Consider the following 18,408-nt stretch of genomic DNA (forward strand, 5'->3'; position numbering starts at 1 on the left):
CTGTCGCCATTCATTACCCAGACAGCTGCAGAACCCCTGGATCGGGTCTTTGTGCCACCTGGTCCTAGAGTCCTCCAGCAGGGTCACATGCTTAGCTTTGACTTCAGTGTCCACTAAATAAAAACATGAGTGAGCCAGGAGAGGCGCAGTGGAAAGGCTACAATAGGGTGCAGATGGGCACAGTGTAAAAGAACCTGAATAGAATAGACCAAACAGAGAAAATGGTCAAACAGGACTGACTCCGCTAAGAAAGTGCTCAGATGAGTGGCTGTATTTGGCTACTGCCAAAGGGTCCCCAGGCCCATCCCATGGGAAGCATTCCCGAGAGTACCCACAGAGCAGCTGGTGAGCTGTCGCGGTGAGATATGGTGAGAAAAAAAGTCCTTTGATGGTTACATCTTTCCCCCTACTCCATTTCCTGTGACGCATCTCAGCCCTGTTCATTCCTGCTAATTCTGCCATCTCACACATACCAGGCATTATATGGAGAAATCCAGTACATGGGTTCAGGAGACTGTGCTTCTCGATTGACTCTCCGACTGGGCGACTGCATTCCCCAATTGCTTTGTTCCCTAGATTTCAAAAACACTCGGCTGCTGGGCCAGTCGTAGCACTACCAGCAATGAACGGCTGAAAGGGGACATTCCGGGGTGCTAGCGGAACAAGCTGCTATGAGATGAGGACCAGGGGTCACCCGCCTTCCTGTTAGACACAGAATCGTTCAGTAAGTCATTAACTGCAGTCCTGCTGGCTAGGAAAGCTGCCTTAAGAAACAAGAGGGTCTGGCCCCAGGGTGAGAGAGCACCTGACTGCTGAACAGGGAATGTCGTGATGTAGAACAGCAAGAGAAACTGCAGCTGGAAACCTTCCAAAGAGAGTGAGACAGGTCTGGAGGCGGAAGAAAACCTTCCTGGAGACAGAGGCTGAGCCAAGAGATGGGGCCAGAGCTCGATGGAGTCACGAGCTTCTGTGCTGAAACGTCAGCGTCAGGGCCAGCCTCTGCTCCCCACTCCGTGGTGTGACTGGCGCTGCGCTGGATGGTCACTGGCATGCCTGGGCGTAGCAGGGCAGCATGCAGGGGCCTACCTGTGGCTAAGGGCTGAGCACTGCAGACATAAAGCACAGTTTGAAACTCCAGGATGACACCCCTTCCCTGGTGCCCTGCTCCCCACCTGCTGCAGGCAGCCCCCTGGACACTCATTAGCGGGATGAGGCAGAGCTTGTAATCGCTGCTGTGCTGGCCTGGGGATGGGGGCGGGGTGAGTGCTGGACCTCCCTGTTACACAGCCACAAAACATGAATAAACAGCACTTTAGCCAGTCAGGAAGCTGCTTAGTCAGAAAAGGAGCCTTTGCCACCCACCCCTGCACATACAACCGGCCATGTTCAGCTCAGTGACAGCCCGGTGCGGTTACACCAGGGAGGAATTTGTCCCAACAACCCTGCTCTCCACCCTGCTTGGACTGAGGAATGGTACGTTCCATTGCACCCGCATCCCTCAGCCAGAGTCTGCACCTGCTCTTTACCCCACGGGGAGTGGGGTCCCCAGATGAGGGCAGCTCGTGGGGAAGGGGGTGGCTCTCTCCTGTCCAGTTCCCAGTTCCTTCCTGTAACAGCCTCCCGAGTCATGTAACGGCAGGAGTCCATCAGCCCGGACAACCCCGTCCTAGGGGCACACTCGCCTGGCCAGCCCGCCAGCAGCTTCCAGGCCAGAGGGGCTGCAGGACACAGGCTAGGAGACGCAGGGATGAATGACTGGATGACTCAGCACTTGGACACTATGGGGCTGTGCTGTAATATTGACCTGAGAGGACAAAGAGATTCCCCAGTCAGAATGTGACCAACACTCTGCTAAGGCCCCCGGCGCTGGTCAGCAGGCCTGTTGCTGCAGCTACGCTCTGGCTGTGGTGACACAGTGATCCCATCTCAAGCACTGTCTCCTGACCCAAAAGGGGACTCTCATGGCTTTCCTGGGCTCTGGGGCACAAAACCCCAGGCTCCCCTGGGACACAGGGCAGGAGCAGGATGGTGATATGATAATTTCTCCTCCCTGGATCTAATGGCTGGATTCAGAAACATGTAGGTGGTTGCATCTTCCCCAGTACTATGTCCATTCCAGGGGTCTCTAGCATCTCCATTCTGCAAACTATCCCACAAGACAGTGTCCTTGGCCAATCCCTGCAGCCCCACTGCTAGCTCCACAAAGTGTTTCACCCCCAGGGAGGTGGCGACAACCACAGAGCATCATCTGGAGAAGCCCTGGCCTGTCGGAGGGGTAAAACCGGCAAGGTACCTTTTTACCTCTCTCTCCCCCCCTTTGCAAGTGGGGTCCTGAGATGTTTGTGGGCAGAAGGTGAGGGGGCAGGGTTAGGGCAGACAGCTGCTGAGTCAAAATGAGTCAAAATGAACATAAATAAGAGAAAAGCCATTTCTAAGGTTTAATCCTCCACACCCCGGAATTTGTGTTAAGCCAAATAGATGCTATGTAGAAAGGGAAAGCCAAGTGTAGGCCAGGCTATGCTCCCGGAAGGGCAGTCCACCCAGAATGGAACATATGCGTCTTAGCGCTGTTAAACCATAGTTACTGTATATTAAAATAAATCATCTGAAACCTTCCAATAGTACTGGTTAAATATAATCACCGGGCGAGGCGGCGATGGACAGCAGTGCTGCTAGGCCAGCCCCCCCAGCTTCCTTCTGCCTCTCCTGCACGCTCCCAGCAGGGAACGTCTCTGAGAAGCTCTGTTACGAGTCTCTTGTCGGGACGAGCCACACTCAAGTCCGCTTGGCGTGCAGCATTTCAATGAGCAGGTTGTTGCAAGGCACCTCCCCGCTCAGGTGCTTGTGGTAGAGGTACTCCTCGGCCTGCATGCTGAGGGAGCGGATCTCAGCCAGCCGCAGCAGGAGCTGACGAAACTTGTCCGCGGAGTGAGGGTAGTGGCAGATGGTGTACTCCAGCAGAGCTGTGTTGGCTTTCTCCTGAGCATCCTTCACCAGGCTGTGGTTTTCCAAATATTTCACATCTGCAACAGGAAAACAAAAGGCAGCGTCTCGTGAAATGGCACAAAGCGCAGCCCTGTGTCACACTTCCATCAGCACACATTATGGACCCACAATGCACCTAGACATTGGTCTCTAAGAACTCTGCACTGCTGCTCCAGACAGCAGGTCTTCCATTCCCAGGGTGGCTGCATGCATTACAGTGGAGATGCCCACACCTTGTGCTCTTCTGCAGGGACTTTCCTATTGTTGTTTTTCTGACTCACCAGTAAAAGCGATTAAGTCTAGAAGAAGGTGGCTGCTCTTTGTGTATGGAAAAGCATAGCATTAAGAGGCAACGGGATCCTGGGAGGAGACAGGAAAGACTAAAGAACAGCCACACTTACACCCTTCTGCTTCCACCTGTATCACCACCACTGCAATAGTAGGGCACTGACTGTGAGACACACCCTCCTCTGATCCCTGCTGGGTGCGCTAAAGAAAGATTAAATCCATCTAGTATGCCACAGGGAGGACGGAAATCTCGACAATCCCCGCCCCATTCAGCAACGAATTTAATGCTGAGCATGCGAGCCAGTTCTTACGTGTGTGAGTACTCTACTGAGAGGCCATTGCTGGCCAAACAATCCTTGAAGCTGATTGAATCTACTAGCACTTTTGAGACAGAGAATTCCAAACACTGATCTCCCAGCAAGTGGGAAATGAAGCCCTGCTCCATTGCCAAGTTCCCATCAAATCCTGACGGTACCAGGGGGTGGGGGTGAGTGTGGGGAGAAGGAGTTTTGGGGAACATTTCTTGTGGACAATCCCACAGGCCCTACTAAGGTGGTGAAGCATGTTGGCCACACACTTGGGAAGAATGCTGGGCAGCAAATGTTCATCAAAGAGTTTTCTCTAAGAAAAAGTGTGAAAAAAACTTGTTCTGCTTTTTCACCTGTTCTGCTTGACTCGTGAGAGTGCATTAGGAACCGGCTTGGATCTTGAGGAAAGAGGCTGTTTGTGCGAGGGAAGCGCTTTGGGCTGGAGGGAGGGAACTAGCAAGGCCACATAGGACCAGCCTTGGGGTGGGTTTTGGTGTTCACTTAATCAATCAGCCCCCGAGAGAAATGAGCATCTGCAGCAAGGGGATGAGGGCACCAAACCATGAAAATGGGCAAGTCATAGCAGGACTATCCAGCCGAGTACAAAGCACTGGGAAGAAGAGCAACTGGAGGTGAAAACATTCAGCTTAACGGGGGGGTCAGTGTGTGTGTGGGGAGGGGTCTGAGATCCATGGAAGGGGGTGGGAGAGAGAGAAGTTGCAGATCTAGAAAATGGAATTGTTCTTATACCATATAAGGGGTGGGGAAAACCTGCTCAGGAAATCTGCCCCTTGTTATAAAAAAGAGGAGCAGAAGACAGATGAACTAGAGGACCTTATGGACCTTTTCATCCCTCATGCATATTAGCAGCACCATGGAGAATACTGCAGAGCCATCAGGATACAGCCAGAATCCAGGCAGCTAAACAGCTGCCAGTTCAGGAAGTCTGCAGATTCTAGAGCTGATGAATTTTTAATGGCTGCTGTGGCCACTTCCATCTCAGACAGTCAAAGAAAATCTTATAGGCCTTTGGCCTTAGAGCTCATCCATTTCTGAATGGCTATGAAAAGGCTGGCTTAATTCCCTGATAAACCTGGGGTTTTCAATGTGGCAACAGAGCTCAGCAAACATAGTAACCCTGAGCCTTTATGCCTCGCAAGTGTCTAAACAATTCTCCGGTAACACTGTTGTTGCCTGGAACTGGCCTTACTGAAATGCAAGGCAGAAAGCTCTCTGGTGCGGAGCCACCACCTAGCTACTGAGAGACACAGCTCCTAGCACATTGAGCCACATGAGCATCCACAGTTTATCCTTATAATCTACAAACCTTGCTGTGGGGTTTAAATCAATCAGACCAGGATGCTGCCCTGATAAAAGATCATGATAAAAAAATCACTTAAAAGCATTTTCTTCTGTTTGTGAGCGAAGAAAACACAAACACACTCCCTGGCTTTAGTCTGTCCCTCTGCAAAGAAAGCCCTAATGGGGCTCATGCCTGACGGTAATCTTATTTTCCATATCAAGCCACTCTTCAGTCAGGTATTTCCCAGCAGCCACAGAGACCCATCTCACTTCCATGATCTGCAGCTATGCTATCTTGGACTGTCACCTCATAAGCCAAGCAGGGTCAATCCTGCTCACTGCTAGGAGGCACCTCTCCCTCCAGGACTATGCTGAGCCCAGTGCTCCAGTGGGATGTGTTCTGATGGAGGTACCACCTTTCAGGTGAGCTAGACCCAGAGCCTGGCCACCAATCAATATTAAGTGGCAATTTGACAAAAATCAGAGTGAGTTATCCAAATGTCAGCACTTAATTGTGTTCTAGTCAGATCCCAAGGGAGGGTTTGGCTTCATTGAGCTAATCTATATTTGCAGTTCATTTCTCTTGTTCGCTCGCTCTTACACCAAGGGCATGTCTGCACATGCGAGCTTACAATGGCACGGCTGTACCGATGCAGCTGCACTGCTGTAAGATTGCTCGTGTAGCCGCTCTATGCCGATGGGAGAGAGCTCTCCCGTCAACGTCATAAAACCACCTCCACGAGCAGCGGTAGCTATGCTGGCGGGAGAAGCTCTCTCACTGACAGCGCTGGCCACACCACCACTTTTTTTTCCCACACCCCCTGAGCGACATAAGTTTTGCCAACACAAGTGGTAGTGTAGACATGGCCTTAGTCTTTCTGGCCAGTCCAGGTCTGCCTTTAAGGGGTTTTACTACAACTCTTCCCAGTGGGTAGCAGGATGCTAGTCTGGCACTTGAAAATACAAAAGACTTGAGTTTTCCATTTTTGTTCGGCTACTTAATTTCATTTTTAAAATCTAACACGTTGAAATCTGGGTGATGTGTGGATTTAACAAAGGCTTTGGTAAAATGGCACTATACATACTCCATGTTATTAGGCCATTACAGAAGTACACAATGATCATACCTTAGAGGCCACTTACATGAGAGCCTGCTATAGACATCCTCACTGAAAACATTTGGGCTAATGGAGTTAACAGGATTGCCTGTACTTGGCGGAGCTGCAGCAACAATTACCATGATGTCTGATAGCAAATCTTTTACGTCTGTGTGCATGAGAGGGGGCTCCGCAACCAGCCCCTTTAGGGTCAAGTTCAGATGAGAGACGGCAGCTCAAACTTCTCGAAGCTGAATATTGTGAAGAGTCAGAATTGGGTACAGATTTGAAGCATGGCAGTTTGGATTGTTCAGGCCCAGAGGTTTCCTTCTACCCATTGCAGACACTATTAGATCTTAGTCTAATAAGACTCAGCAGTTCCCTGGAAATGCCTTCACGAGAGACTGCCTCAAACGTCTGTAATACAAAGGAATCTGTAATGGAAATTGCCCAGGGAAAGGACTGAGCAAGAATACACAGTGATTTACTGGGAAAAGATTAGGGTACAAATTCCAGCAGGGGGTTGGACTAGATGATCTCCTGAGGTCCCTTCCAACCCTGATATTCTATGAAAATTCTGTTGACTGCAGTAGTTTTTTACACCAAGACTGAATTTGGCTTTAGAGCCGCAGAAAAGTAGAATGAGTTAATGTTCTACCCGAATGGATTAAAGACTTTTAAAAATATATTATTCAGATGAGAAGCAGTGATGGCAAAGGAAGTCTCTTGGTATGTGGGGAGAGAAACACAATCAACAAGTATGTGGTTCTGAGATGGATGAGCTACTGAACTTCTTCCTGGAATCTGTCTCCAACAAGCAAAATAAAACAAAGTCTGGAATAGACAATGGAGACGGGTTGATAAGAGGCAGGTCATAGAGTACTTGGAAAAGTTAAATATATACAGATCAGCAGGCCAGTAGGATAAGCACCCCAAGGCTTTTGGCGAATGAACTCAGTCATTGGATACCATCGCTGGAACTGATGGAGAATCAGGCTTAGCAAACCAATGGTACTACTTGTGTAAATGTCTATTTGAGTGAGGGTCTACAGGACTGGCCCCTCCATGATGGAAAGGAATGCAGCAGATACAATGTAGCTGGACTGTAGCAAGCACTCGATACAGAGTCTCACACATTATTACTGCACAGATGTTTTCAGCTGGTTTTGATGTGAGCAGTTGCATGGAATGAAAACTGGCTGAAGGGCCCTAGCAAAGCACAGTGACACAATCGGCTCTGCCTCGCAATGGCTACAGTGCCCACTGCCCTTCCAGAATGTTTTAATTTTAATAAATACCTCTACATGGTCTGGAAAGGGAAATCGGAATCAGCATATAACTGAAATTTGGCCCCAGTTCATCAATGCCGCCAAGCATGTGCTTAAGTGCCATTAGGCTTCAAGGTAAGCAGGTGTTTAAGTGCTTTGTTGAACTGGGGCCTAAACTGAAAGGAGTTGCAAGCTTTTTCGGTAACTATCTATCATGGAGGCCTATCCAGCTGTGGAGCAGTCTTACAAGGGAAGTGGCGGAAGCCCCACTGCTCAAGTCAGATGAATAAAGCCCATAAGAATATGCCATAGGGAACAATCCTGAACTGGCAGAGGGCTGGACAAGGCAATGATCTAATGGGTCCTTCCCATCTCACTGTTGCTTTGTACTGTGTCATATAGTCACAAAGTATCTGAGATTCTGTATAACACACACTTTATCAGATCAGAATTTCCTTTTCCCTCCTGTGGCACATTTGTTCTTAACGCGCCTGTCTCTGTTATATTAGAGCATGTTGTTATGAAATCTCTTTATCTGCATAAGGTTATTGTGAGTGTCATTTAAAAAAAAAGAAGTTATATTGATAAATGTCAAATCTATACCCTGAGTTGGCTCAACAATAGCTAGTTCTACTTGATGAACTCACCTGGTTCTCAGAAAGACCCTATTCACTGGTTAATTGAATATTTGAATAATCTTTTCATTCCTGCAATGAATAAAGAATGTTGTCCAAATAACATTGACTCACTTCATTTAGAGACACTGCAGCAGTTGCAAAGACTCTGTCCTGTGACAAAGCAGCCCATCACACATACAGATATGCCTGGGATTATTTCTATGCCCTCAAGTGTTCTTCCTATTCACAGCTCCTTTTGTTTGGGAGAAGCTGCTGATAAATTGCAAACGCTTAAGGGAATGTGGGCTATAAAAGCCTCTCTTACTCCCCTCCCCAAGAGGAGCTGCTTCATGAATATAAGTCATGAAATCGAATGATAGGTCAATCCATTAAGGCTCTATTAAGCCCTTCTGTAGAACAAAGCTAACCTGTGCTGTCCTCATAAATATTGCTATTTTGAGAAGCCCTAATTTTAATTAAACCTCTTTACCTGCTCAGGAGAGAAATCTATTTAGAACTCAAATGGCAGCCTCTTGTGTCTGTGGCGTTGGCTTTGATTGTGCTGTGGCAGAGTGGTAAATGTGGAAATTCTCTTGTTAAAGGCAATTACATCCTACACGTAATATGCAATCCTGTTCGCTACAGCTGAGCCTGCGAAGGGCAAATTATACACACAAAATGATGGGGTCTAAATTAGCTGTTACCACTCAAGAAAGAGATCTTGGAGTCATCGTGCACAGTTCTCTGAAAACATCGGCTCAATGTGCAGCGGCAGTCAAAAAAGCGAACAGAATGCTGGGAATCATTAGGAAAGGGACAGATAATAAACAAGAAAATATCATAATGCCACTGTATAAATCCACAGTACGCCCACACCTTGAATACTGCGGGCAGTTCTGACCACCCCATCTCAAAAGAGATATATTAGAATTGGAAAAGGTGCAGAGAAGGACAACAAAAATTATTAAGGGTATGGAACAGCGTCCGTATGAGAAGAGATTAAAAAGAGTGGGACTGTTCACTTCAGAAAAGAGACGACTAAGGGGAATATGATAGAAGGCTATAAACTCATGACTGGTGTGGAGAAAGTGAATAGGGAAGTGTTGTTTACCCCTTCCCATAACACAAGAACTAGGGGTCACCCAATGACATGAATAGGCAGCAGAAAGACAAAAAAAGACAAAGGAAACACTTCTTCACACAATGTACAGTGAACCTGTGGAACTTGTTGCCAGGGATGTTGTGAAGGGCAAAACTATAGGTTCAAAAAAAATTAGATAAGTTCCTGGAGGATAGATCCATCTATGGCTATTAGCCAGGATGGTCAGGAACCCATCCCCAGGCTCTGGTGTTCCTAGACCTCTGACTGCCAGAAGCTAAGACTGGACAACAAGAGCTGGGTCACTTAATAATTGCCCTGTTTTGTTCATTCCCTCTGGGGCACCTGGAACTGGCCACTGTCAGAGACAGGCTACTGGGCTGGATGGACCATTGGTCTGACCCAGTCTGGCCATTTTTATGTTCTTATTGCTCCAAGTGAGCTTTGCATTTTGGAAAGAAAAAGTTGGATTTGGGGCAAAATGAGACGCAGGAAAAGACAGCATGTTGTTGCACATCCTTCCTAGAAAGCCCCAGAGAAAGAAAGAAGAAGAAGAATGTAATATACTTAGCACCATGCACAGCAATACAGGTATGTTCCCATCCCTTCTGGGAAGGCATCGTTCCTGTTTGCTCTAAGCATGCATCGGAGACAGGATTTTAAACCGCAGCCACCCTGAAGCTGGGGCTTGTCACCTTCAGAGCCACTACTGACGTTTCAGCCACAGGAAAGGCAATGGGAGCTCAACAGAACTGCCCAGGCAGGAAAGGAATCAGCCAAGCTGAGGCTGCTGTTCCAGTGCCTCCCATGTCCCAAACGAGGAGCAGTGGCACCAGTATGGGAATGTTTCCTCGGAGGAGCCTGACATGGATTGGTTTGTTGACACTGGCTTGGGCTGGCAAAGCGCCTCACCCTAATAAAACACTGCAGCAGTCTCTAGTAATGGCCTCCAGCCCTGCAAGGGACTGTTACCCTCCTACAATGTCTGAGGATGCTACTATAGGATTTCTATTATGGGCACAGCCAGTGTGGAGAGCAGGACCCCGGGATACTCCACCACTACATCTGCTCCCACTGAGGGAGGGGAAAGGGGCTAGGGTCTCCCCCAAACTCCCATCCCTCCTTAGATCGGCTCTGCCATCTCAAGCCACCAGCCCTTTTATTGTCCAATCTGGGCTCTGTTTGTGTCACAGCCTTATCACTGTTTAAACAGCAGATTATCATATTTAATTTTCTTGTACTTTAAAACAGCTTTTTCAAAAGGAAACAACTGACATAGAAGGTTATAGACGTGCTTTCGGGTGCCGGGAGCGGCTCCTTCTCATCAACTTTGGGCTAAGCCTCGATCACACACAGCCACTCTGAAGGCAGGGAAACCACCTCATTCCTGGAGCCCACTGCAGGATCAGGGACTGAATATGTGTCTGATCACCAGCATTTCCAAGCAGAGCCCAGTCACACAAAGATGGGAGATACAGAAATCAGTATAAATCAGCCAGGTTTGAATAGGGGTGGCCTGCTGAGCAGCCCAGTTAATCGAGATATATCCTAGAGCACATCTGTTAAAAAATAATCCTATCTAATACCTAATTGCTATTAGGGTTCATAAACCCCCACGTACCAGGCCAGAATTTAGGAGTGGTACAAATTAGCCCTACTTATATCATGCTAATGTAACCGTTTACTATGCTCACTGATCTCTAAAGTTGCTTTTCTTCTGCCGAAGCTATTAGAGCAAATTTTGCCATCAGCTACATCCATGCCAACTCCCCACCTGTGGCATTGCACAGGCAAAATTAAGCCTATGGTCTCTGAATGCAGATGAAACGTGGTTTTGTGAAATACTGTGGATCATACTCTAACACTTCTCTCTCAGAGCAGAATTAGCTGATGGGAAAAGTGAATAGATCTTTTAAATAAGCACAGGTAGAGTCCCTAACTGGATCAGACCTCAGTCATTGTGTGCCATAAAGCTGCACACTGGATATTTTGCAGACATGGGAATTTGCTAGTGTTAAATTCACAGCTGGAGAAATTCTTATGGTATTAAGCCCTGAATGTGCCAGGAGCATAACCACGTACTCTTCGTCAACAGCAAAACATGGCTCTGGCTGTGATTTCCAAAAGGGCCTGAGAGACAGTTAGGAAACAGCATTGGCGGTGGGAGCCTAACTCCACAATAGACCAACGCACCATGCAACGGTGTCATGATAATTAAAGGTGTACAATGCACATCTTCTGCCATGAGACGTTCCAATATTGCCAATCCTAAGTGTGCAAAAATCACGACTGGACCCCCCCCAAAGTCAGGAGATTAGCTTCAAAATCATGATTATGTAAAAAAATAATAAATGTGGGGTTCTTCTTATTTACTTTCTGGCTTTAGAGCTTTTAAGGTGCACACAGGTCATGGATTTCAAGCTCCTCTCCACAACTCTGAGGGCTCACAACTCTGATGCTCACATAATCAATCACTTGACTCCCTGAGCTGGAGTTTTAAGAAAATCCCAGCTATTGTGAGACTTGTGATAAAAACAGGAGAGTTGGCAATGCTGGTTCTATGCATTAAATGTGCACAGAATATACCCCTTGGACTGTATCTACCTCTTGATTTGTTCCCGGAGCAACAAGCATGTAAATATTTTCATTCAAAGGAGAATATTTGTGCTCATTAAAGCTCACAAAGTGCCGAGAAATTAGTGATCCAGTTGACAACGAGGGAATCAAAGGTGGGACCCATTTCTAAGAGCAATAACCTCACAGCATTTGAGCCCATTGCCTTTGTAATATAAGGCACACAACTTTACACCACCACACAGCTTGTTATTCTCCCCCCCACCGTGACGCCTCACAGGGAAGTGGCAGGAGAGACTGGCTCAGTTTGCCAAAGTGAGCAATCTTGGGCTGACAATCTGAGGCACCTTAAATGGGCCTGATTCTCAGGAAGTGCTGAGCACTTGCCCTCTGAAAAACAGGATCCTTTGAAGGTGCCTCAGACTGACCGCCTCCCCCTCACGCCCTGGCACACCTTTGGGGGCTGTACAATGAACAACAACGAGACCCGTGTTTCTAGGGCGAGAGGGAACGTGAGGTACTGGGCTGAGGTGAGCTCTGCGAGCTCTGCAGCCAGCTGTGAGTCTGAGCAAGTCACTTCCCCCGTCCATAACCCGGGGGTAAGGATCCGTATCGGCCTTCCCGCAGGCCGGGGGAGAGTGGAAGGTTACTCGGAGCTGAGGAATGGATGGCGTGGGGGGAAGGCCGGGGAGGAGGGAAAGGTGCTGATGAGCTAACTCAAACCCACAGGGATGACACTGGCTCTGACAGAGCTACGCAGAAGCTTGGCAGTGCCCATGGCACTTCACCCAGGCAGGGCCTCCAGGCGCACTGGGAGGATGCTTGCCCAGCGGATGTCTAGGCTGTACCTGTTCGGTGGCTAAACAGAGGCTGTCAGTCCCCAGAACCGCTCACCCACCCCCAACTCCACTTCCGAAAGGCGCGTGAGAGAGAAACGTCGCTGGCCCCTGCCGTGCGCGTGCCAGGGGGACGAGGCAGCTCAGGCGGGCGCTCGGCCTGGCGGCGACGGGACGATAGCCAGGCGAGGTGCTCGGCCTGACGGGTGCTCGGCCTGACGGGACGATAGCCAGGCGAGGTGCTCGGCCTGACGGGTGCTCGGCCTGATGGGACGATAGCCAGGCGAGGTGCTCGGCCTGACGGGTGCTCGGCCTGATGGGACGATAGCCAGGCGAGGTGCTCGGCCTGACGGGTGCTCGGCCTGACGGGACGATAGCCAGGCGAGGTGCTCGGCCTGACGGGTGCTCGGCCTGACGGGACGATAGCCAGGCGAGGTGCTCGGCCTGACGGGTGCTCGGCCTGATGGGACGATAGCCAGGCGAGGTGCTCGGCCTGACGGGACGATAGCCAGGCGAGCATTAGACGCCTGCACCTGCAGCAGGCTCCGTTCCTGTAGCGGCGTGTTGCTATGGTAACTGCGGCAAGGGGTGGGGCTTTCGAGAGGGGAGGGGAGGCCAATGTGCAAGCAAAAGGGGCTGGCAAAGGCTGTGGCAAGGCCCCCAGAAACGTGCCGGGCCAGGCAGGAGGGCCAGCTCTCCCCGCCAGTGCCTGCTGCGGATATTGTGTCTAGGTGAGACGGAAATATGTGAATCAGCCTGAGTTACTCTGACCACAGACTCCGAGACGGTGGCTCTATCATGAGAAATCTGCGCTTCCCTGCCCTGCATTCCTCTGACGCAAATGCAGCTAGATAGGGCCAGTCCCTGCGCGAGGCTCTGTCAACACGGCTGTTTTGGAAAGGCCCTATCAGACGGTTTTTCACTGCCCAAAACAGGCCCCATTTTATGCTGGATTGGGAACTAGCCTGCACTGGCCCCTGCATGCTGACCAAGGTGGGATCTCACCCACCACTTGCCTCTCGCCAGGACCACTGTTTTCTGGGGCTCAGGGGGAGAAAAGGACGTTCTGGGAAATGATCTCATGAAAATAAAAATATTCTTGCTTTAAAAAATTCTCTGTTGAGCTGCAAGCCCAGGGAAGTGGAGGGATGTCAGTATATTATCTGGTCATCTAGACTGCTAAGCTTTCTGTTACGTGTCTGTACAGCACCTCCCATGATGGGGCTCTGAGCCTCGACAGGCACTATTGAAATCAGATTGTCTAATGCACCCCCTTTTCACCCCAGTGCTCTCTGGAGGGCTCACCTCATGCAATGTATTTGTACCAGGTGCCACATTAAAAATAACTAACTGTAGCTGTGGCATGGCCCAGTGTAATTCACTCAGCAGCTTTGCTGTACATGGACCCAATCTTGCAAACATTTCTGCTTGTGAATATTCTTTACTCCTGTGAATAGCCCTACGGAAATCTATGGGATCGCGTCCACGAGTAAAGTTACTCTCGTGCCTAAGTGTTTGCAGGATGAGGTCCCCGACCGGGAGGGAGAGCTGTGAATAACTTCAGTCTGCAAAGCCGCCTCTCATTGTCCTCACTCAATTTTCTCCCTTAGAGTTCACCTCTGCTGCGCTGCCTGCAATAGTTCAGCAGCTGGTGCATGGGGACTGCTGCTTGTCACACAGCGCATACCCAGCGGATTGTCACCGGGTGCTTGCTTTCACTCTATGCTGCATCCACCTGCTGTCTTTCCTTTTATACTGCAAGGGCCATCTTTGTAGTACATGCCTGTATACAGTTCCTTGCATGATAGAGCCCTGAGCCCTGGCTGTGGTGTCTAGACACTACCGCAACACAAATAAATACCCAACATAATGAGGAGGGATGCCAGGTGCTGAGAGGGGCAGAGCACTGGCCAGAGACTGTCCCGGATCCCTAAGACGCTCACATTCCAGCCCCCGAGCCTGTGGAATTTCTTGCTGCTGCAGCTATCTAACCAGCTGCTGTTCAGCCCAGGCTGTGCGTGGCCACTCCTCCCCCGGGGAGTGATGCCCTGCTACAGCACTAGCCCCTGGGAAAAACCAAAGTGGGATGAGTCTCTGGGAACTCGTGATGCTGCAAGCAGCCCCGGGGCCTCAGGCAGAGGTGCTGCATCCCCCGAGAGAGACTGGGGGCAAAGGTGAGGAGACGCCATTTGATTTGTGTTCCTCCTTGTTCTTGATAAAATTATGAGCTATTTTACAAAGGTTTTTGCCTAATTCACTTTTAGCGCGTTGGCTGTTGCCAGCTCAGCAGGTTTATTTTCAGCATGTTTGTCTCTGGTGCTGCCTTTAGACTCTACACTGTAATCACCTCTCCCCTCCCACAGACTTACAGATAATGGCAGGTTACAGCGATTTTGGTGTGCGGCTCTGACCAGGTCTGGTGAAAGCTTCCCTTTAGTTTCCACCCCATCAGAGAGGCTTTGAATTGGGCTCGGCGACTCAGAGAACGCAGAGGGGACGTGCCCACAGCCAGGCTGTGCCCGGCAGGTTCTTAGACATCTAGCAAACCTTCGGGGCAGGGGGACACTCCGAGACCTATCAGCTGTGCTTCTCCCTCTGGTCTTTACTGCCCCAGAAAACCACCAGCTGCAGAGCCGCCTGCAATACTGAGCAGGGAGAAGCACTGCCCTAGGGAACCTTTGGTCCTATGCCTCCCGTCAGGGGCCCGTGCCATCAGGAGAGCCATGGCTCTTTGCGCAGAGAGAGCTGGAGCCATGAGCAGAAGCCCTCATGGCATATGGCACTGCAGGGAAGGCCCATCCACTGCAAACCTCTGGCTGCCATTAAGGATCACCTCAAATAAAGGCTCTTCTCTTGACTTCCAGCATGGCACCACCCGTCCCTTGTGGCAAACTCTGCTTCACCCATTTGCTCATGTATTCATTCCATGTCTTCAGTGCCCAATCCCCATCACCTCCGGCTGCCTCACACTTATCCACCTCTGAGTGCCTCGTGCCCTGCCACAGTGGTGGTCGGGTAACACCCTGAGTGACACTTTATACCGGCAGCACAGCCCTGGCTCTGGCAGGCCACGCAGGCCAAGTGCCTCTGTGCAAAAGGCTCTAGCACCTGCTGTTCCAGGAACTCCCAGCAGAGACCCTGGCAGGTCTTAGCCCTTGTGGTGGTGACACAGGGGAGAGCTGGTCTCAGCCAGTCAGCAGGACTTAAACGTTTCTGAACAGCACCTTGCACTGAACACACAGAAGCGAGCAGGAGCCAGGGAATTGCTGAGAGCAGCTCACCCCAAAGCAGCTCTGAATCCCAGGACACACGTCAGTAGGAGCAGAGGGGGTTCCTGTCTCTAGAAACCAGGCTCCAATCTCTAGCTATGCCGCTCTGACAGGAGCAGCGGGCCCTGTCTGCGTGTTTCTCCTGGCGCAGGGTGCCTGAGCACTCCTCTACGCGGGAGCAGCGTAGGGACCCTCTAGCCCACCACGTCGTCTCCACAGCCGTTGGGAGGGTGCTTCCCAGCGCAGGGTGACAGGCGCGCTAGCACTGCGCGAGCTAGCATGCCGAACACTCGTGTGGGCGAGGTGGCACAGGCAGTGGCTTGGGCTGGCCACCCAGGTATGCACCCAGGGGATCAGCGGGCTTGTAGTCTGCCGGTGCCCGTGCCACTGTGCTATGATTTTTAACAAGGGGAGCTAGCCCATGTCTGTCTACCTGCACTGAGACGCGTGCTCCCAGTGCTGTGCAGCCATACCCTGGAGGATGTGTTTCACCAAGCTGAGCTCCTCTGCCAGGGGAAGATTGGATCCCATATCCCACTGACTGCTTTGCTCCTGTGCACATCTCTCTGTAGCTCCCCTGAATCTCTGCCACCCCTTCACACTGCAGAGAACTGTTACTTTGCACCTGGTGCTTTGCAGCCTGGCCTCCTGCTCACCACAGTGAGAGATCGCTGTCCGCCAGACAGCAGAGAGGTGTTCGGGGAGGAGTTTCAACAAGGAGGCACCAATGCGGCTGTGGTGTAAACCCCTTATCTCTGGAGGGGTTACCTGGAGGAGGAAAGGCTTCCACGGGACACACCGTGAGGAGGTGCAGTCAGCTTAAAAACAAGTCACATTCTGTCTGGATACAAGCTACATGATACTAGTCACGCAGCCTCACTGTGCCTCGCTCCCCCTGTGAAATGGGGAGAACCATACTCCCTTTCTCCCCCTCCTCCTTGTCTCTTTGGGGCAGGGGATGTCTGTTACTATCTCGTCACAGCGTGCTTGGCACAATGCGGCCTCGGTCGTGGCTGGGGTCTTACGGTGCAACTGTACCACGAGTAAATAACAACAGTCACTAATAACCGCTCTCCTTGCTCCCACCAACCGGGGCGACGCGAGAGAGCAGCCGCTCCGCCTGTCCCTTTGCTGGCTTTGTGCGTGAGAGCGCTTTGCATTCCAGCGTCTCCCCCCAGCACCCTGCTGAACTCAGCCCCTTCTGCGGCACTTACCGAGACTGAAGAGTATCAGGAACTTCAAACACACAAACTCTTGTCGATCCACCTGGAGCGAATGCAAGTGTAGGACCAGTTCTTGTGCCCTCAGGACCAGGTTATTCAGGCTGGACCCTGCTTGAGCTGCGATTGTCACCATCTCCACCTGAAAGCAAAGGAGGAAGGCAGGCTCAGCGGCCGGGAGCATCACACACTGCAAGGGCCTGAGGAGCGGTGCGTACCCCTCTGCGAGGCACCGAGCGGGGTCTAGACCCCACAGTGTCTCTTAGCTATGCCCTGCCTTTGGAGACGGCAGGAGCTGCCCCCCTCCTGCTCCTTGTCCTAGGGATGGCAAATAGCCAGCACTGCAGTGGGTCTGGAGGTGGACTTGAAAAGACTCCTCCGGTGAGATTCACCCCGCAGCATAATGCCGAGGCACAAGACAGAACTTCAGTGGTGCCTAGGTCTTGCACTAGCCCTCTGCACCCTAAGGGTGAATACTGCACCCTAAGTGACACTGGCAGGACAGGTGTCTCATGGTGTCCCCCACGGCCATAAGACTGGCTGGATGGGATTTAGAATTATTCCCTCTCTCTGGCTGGATTCGCACAAGGAAATGGCAGTGGAGGGAAGGGAACAAACTACTCGGCAGGGTTTTCAGCTAGCCCAACCATAGCTACAGGCAGCTTGGCTGCATGCACAGGCCATAGGTACTGGAACTAGCCACCCCCCCTGGCTTGAAGCGGTTTTCATCATATCCAGGGTTTACAGTTTGGGTCAATGGCCCTCAGCACCCCCATTACACACGTTGTTCCAGTTCCCCTGGCACAAGCGATGGATGCCCCTGATTCCCAGGAGGCCAGGGAGCAGCAGCCAATTCTGGCCTGTGGCTAAAACATTACAGGACAGAGGCAGCAGAACTGTGGAGTCAGGGTGAAATTCATCCCTGGGTAGCCAGTATAAACCCAAGAGACTACTTAAGCCCCACGGCATCCCAAACAGTGCTGCACAGGTCCTCTGGCCAGGGTGGATCTCTCTTTAGAGAATAAACAGGGGTAACTTGGAGACAAACAAGAGAAAATAGCAATCTTCTGTGCTATTATTTGTTTTAATTTGTATTTAAAGAGGAAGCCCTCACTGCACAACAGCAATGCTGTCCTGGGAATAGCTGGAAGATCAGGCTGCAATTCTGGGGAGACTTTGTTCCCATGTTCCCTGCAAAATCTACTATTCAAACAGAGCTGGTCTGTTCTCACACCCAGTTTCTGTAAATACAGACATGACTGTTGATTTTTCTTATGAGAAACATTTTGCTCCAAACCCAAGAATTCTTCCCTGGCTGGAAGGCAGTACATGCCGGCCGCCTGTGCTCTGGGGATGGCTTGGGTCTATCTACAGATCATTATTTCTCCCCTTGTGCAAAAACAATTCCGGAACCCAGCAAAAACAAAACACCAGGCATCTGCTTGGGTCAGCCTTAGTTCACGCAGGAGGCGGGACGGGAGGACCTTCGCCAGAGGGAAAGAAGTAAGACAAAAGTCACCCATTTTTTCTTCCCAGTTTGGGCTC

The 18,408-nt window shown here is 50.6% G+C and overlaps 1 protein-coding gene across 4 annotated transcripts in view; it reads right to left on the minus strand.

Annotated features, from left to right (window-relative positions):
- Positions 1–2,414: 2,414 nt before the first annotated feature.
- Positions 2,415–18,408, minus strand: part of NR5A1 (nuclear receptor subfamily 5 group A member 1) — a 59,066-nt gene continuing 43,072 nt past the window's right edge. For 3 of the 4 annotated variants that reach the window (XM_039506266.1, XM_039506265.1, XM_039506262.1), the window contains 2 exons: positions 16,858–17,005; positions 2,415–3,023 (listed from right to left, as the gene is read on the minus strand). In XM_039506266.1, the coding sequence (XP_039362200.1) occupies positions 2,776–3,023; positions 16,858–17,005 (396 nt within the window). In that variant the 3' untranslated portion in view covers positions 2,415–2,775. The remainder of the gene's footprint in view (positions 3,024–16,857; positions 17,006–18,408) is intronic. The other variant, XM_039506263.1, reaches the window with a different exon arrangement.

Source organism: Mauremys reevesii, linkage group 19 (assembly GCF_016161935.1).
Source record: "Mauremys reevesii isolate NIE-2019 linkage group 19, ASM1616193v1, whole genome shotgun sequence".
Classification (NCBI taxonomy): Eukaryota; Metazoa; Chordata; order Testudines; family Geoemydidae; genus Mauremys; species Mauremys reevesii.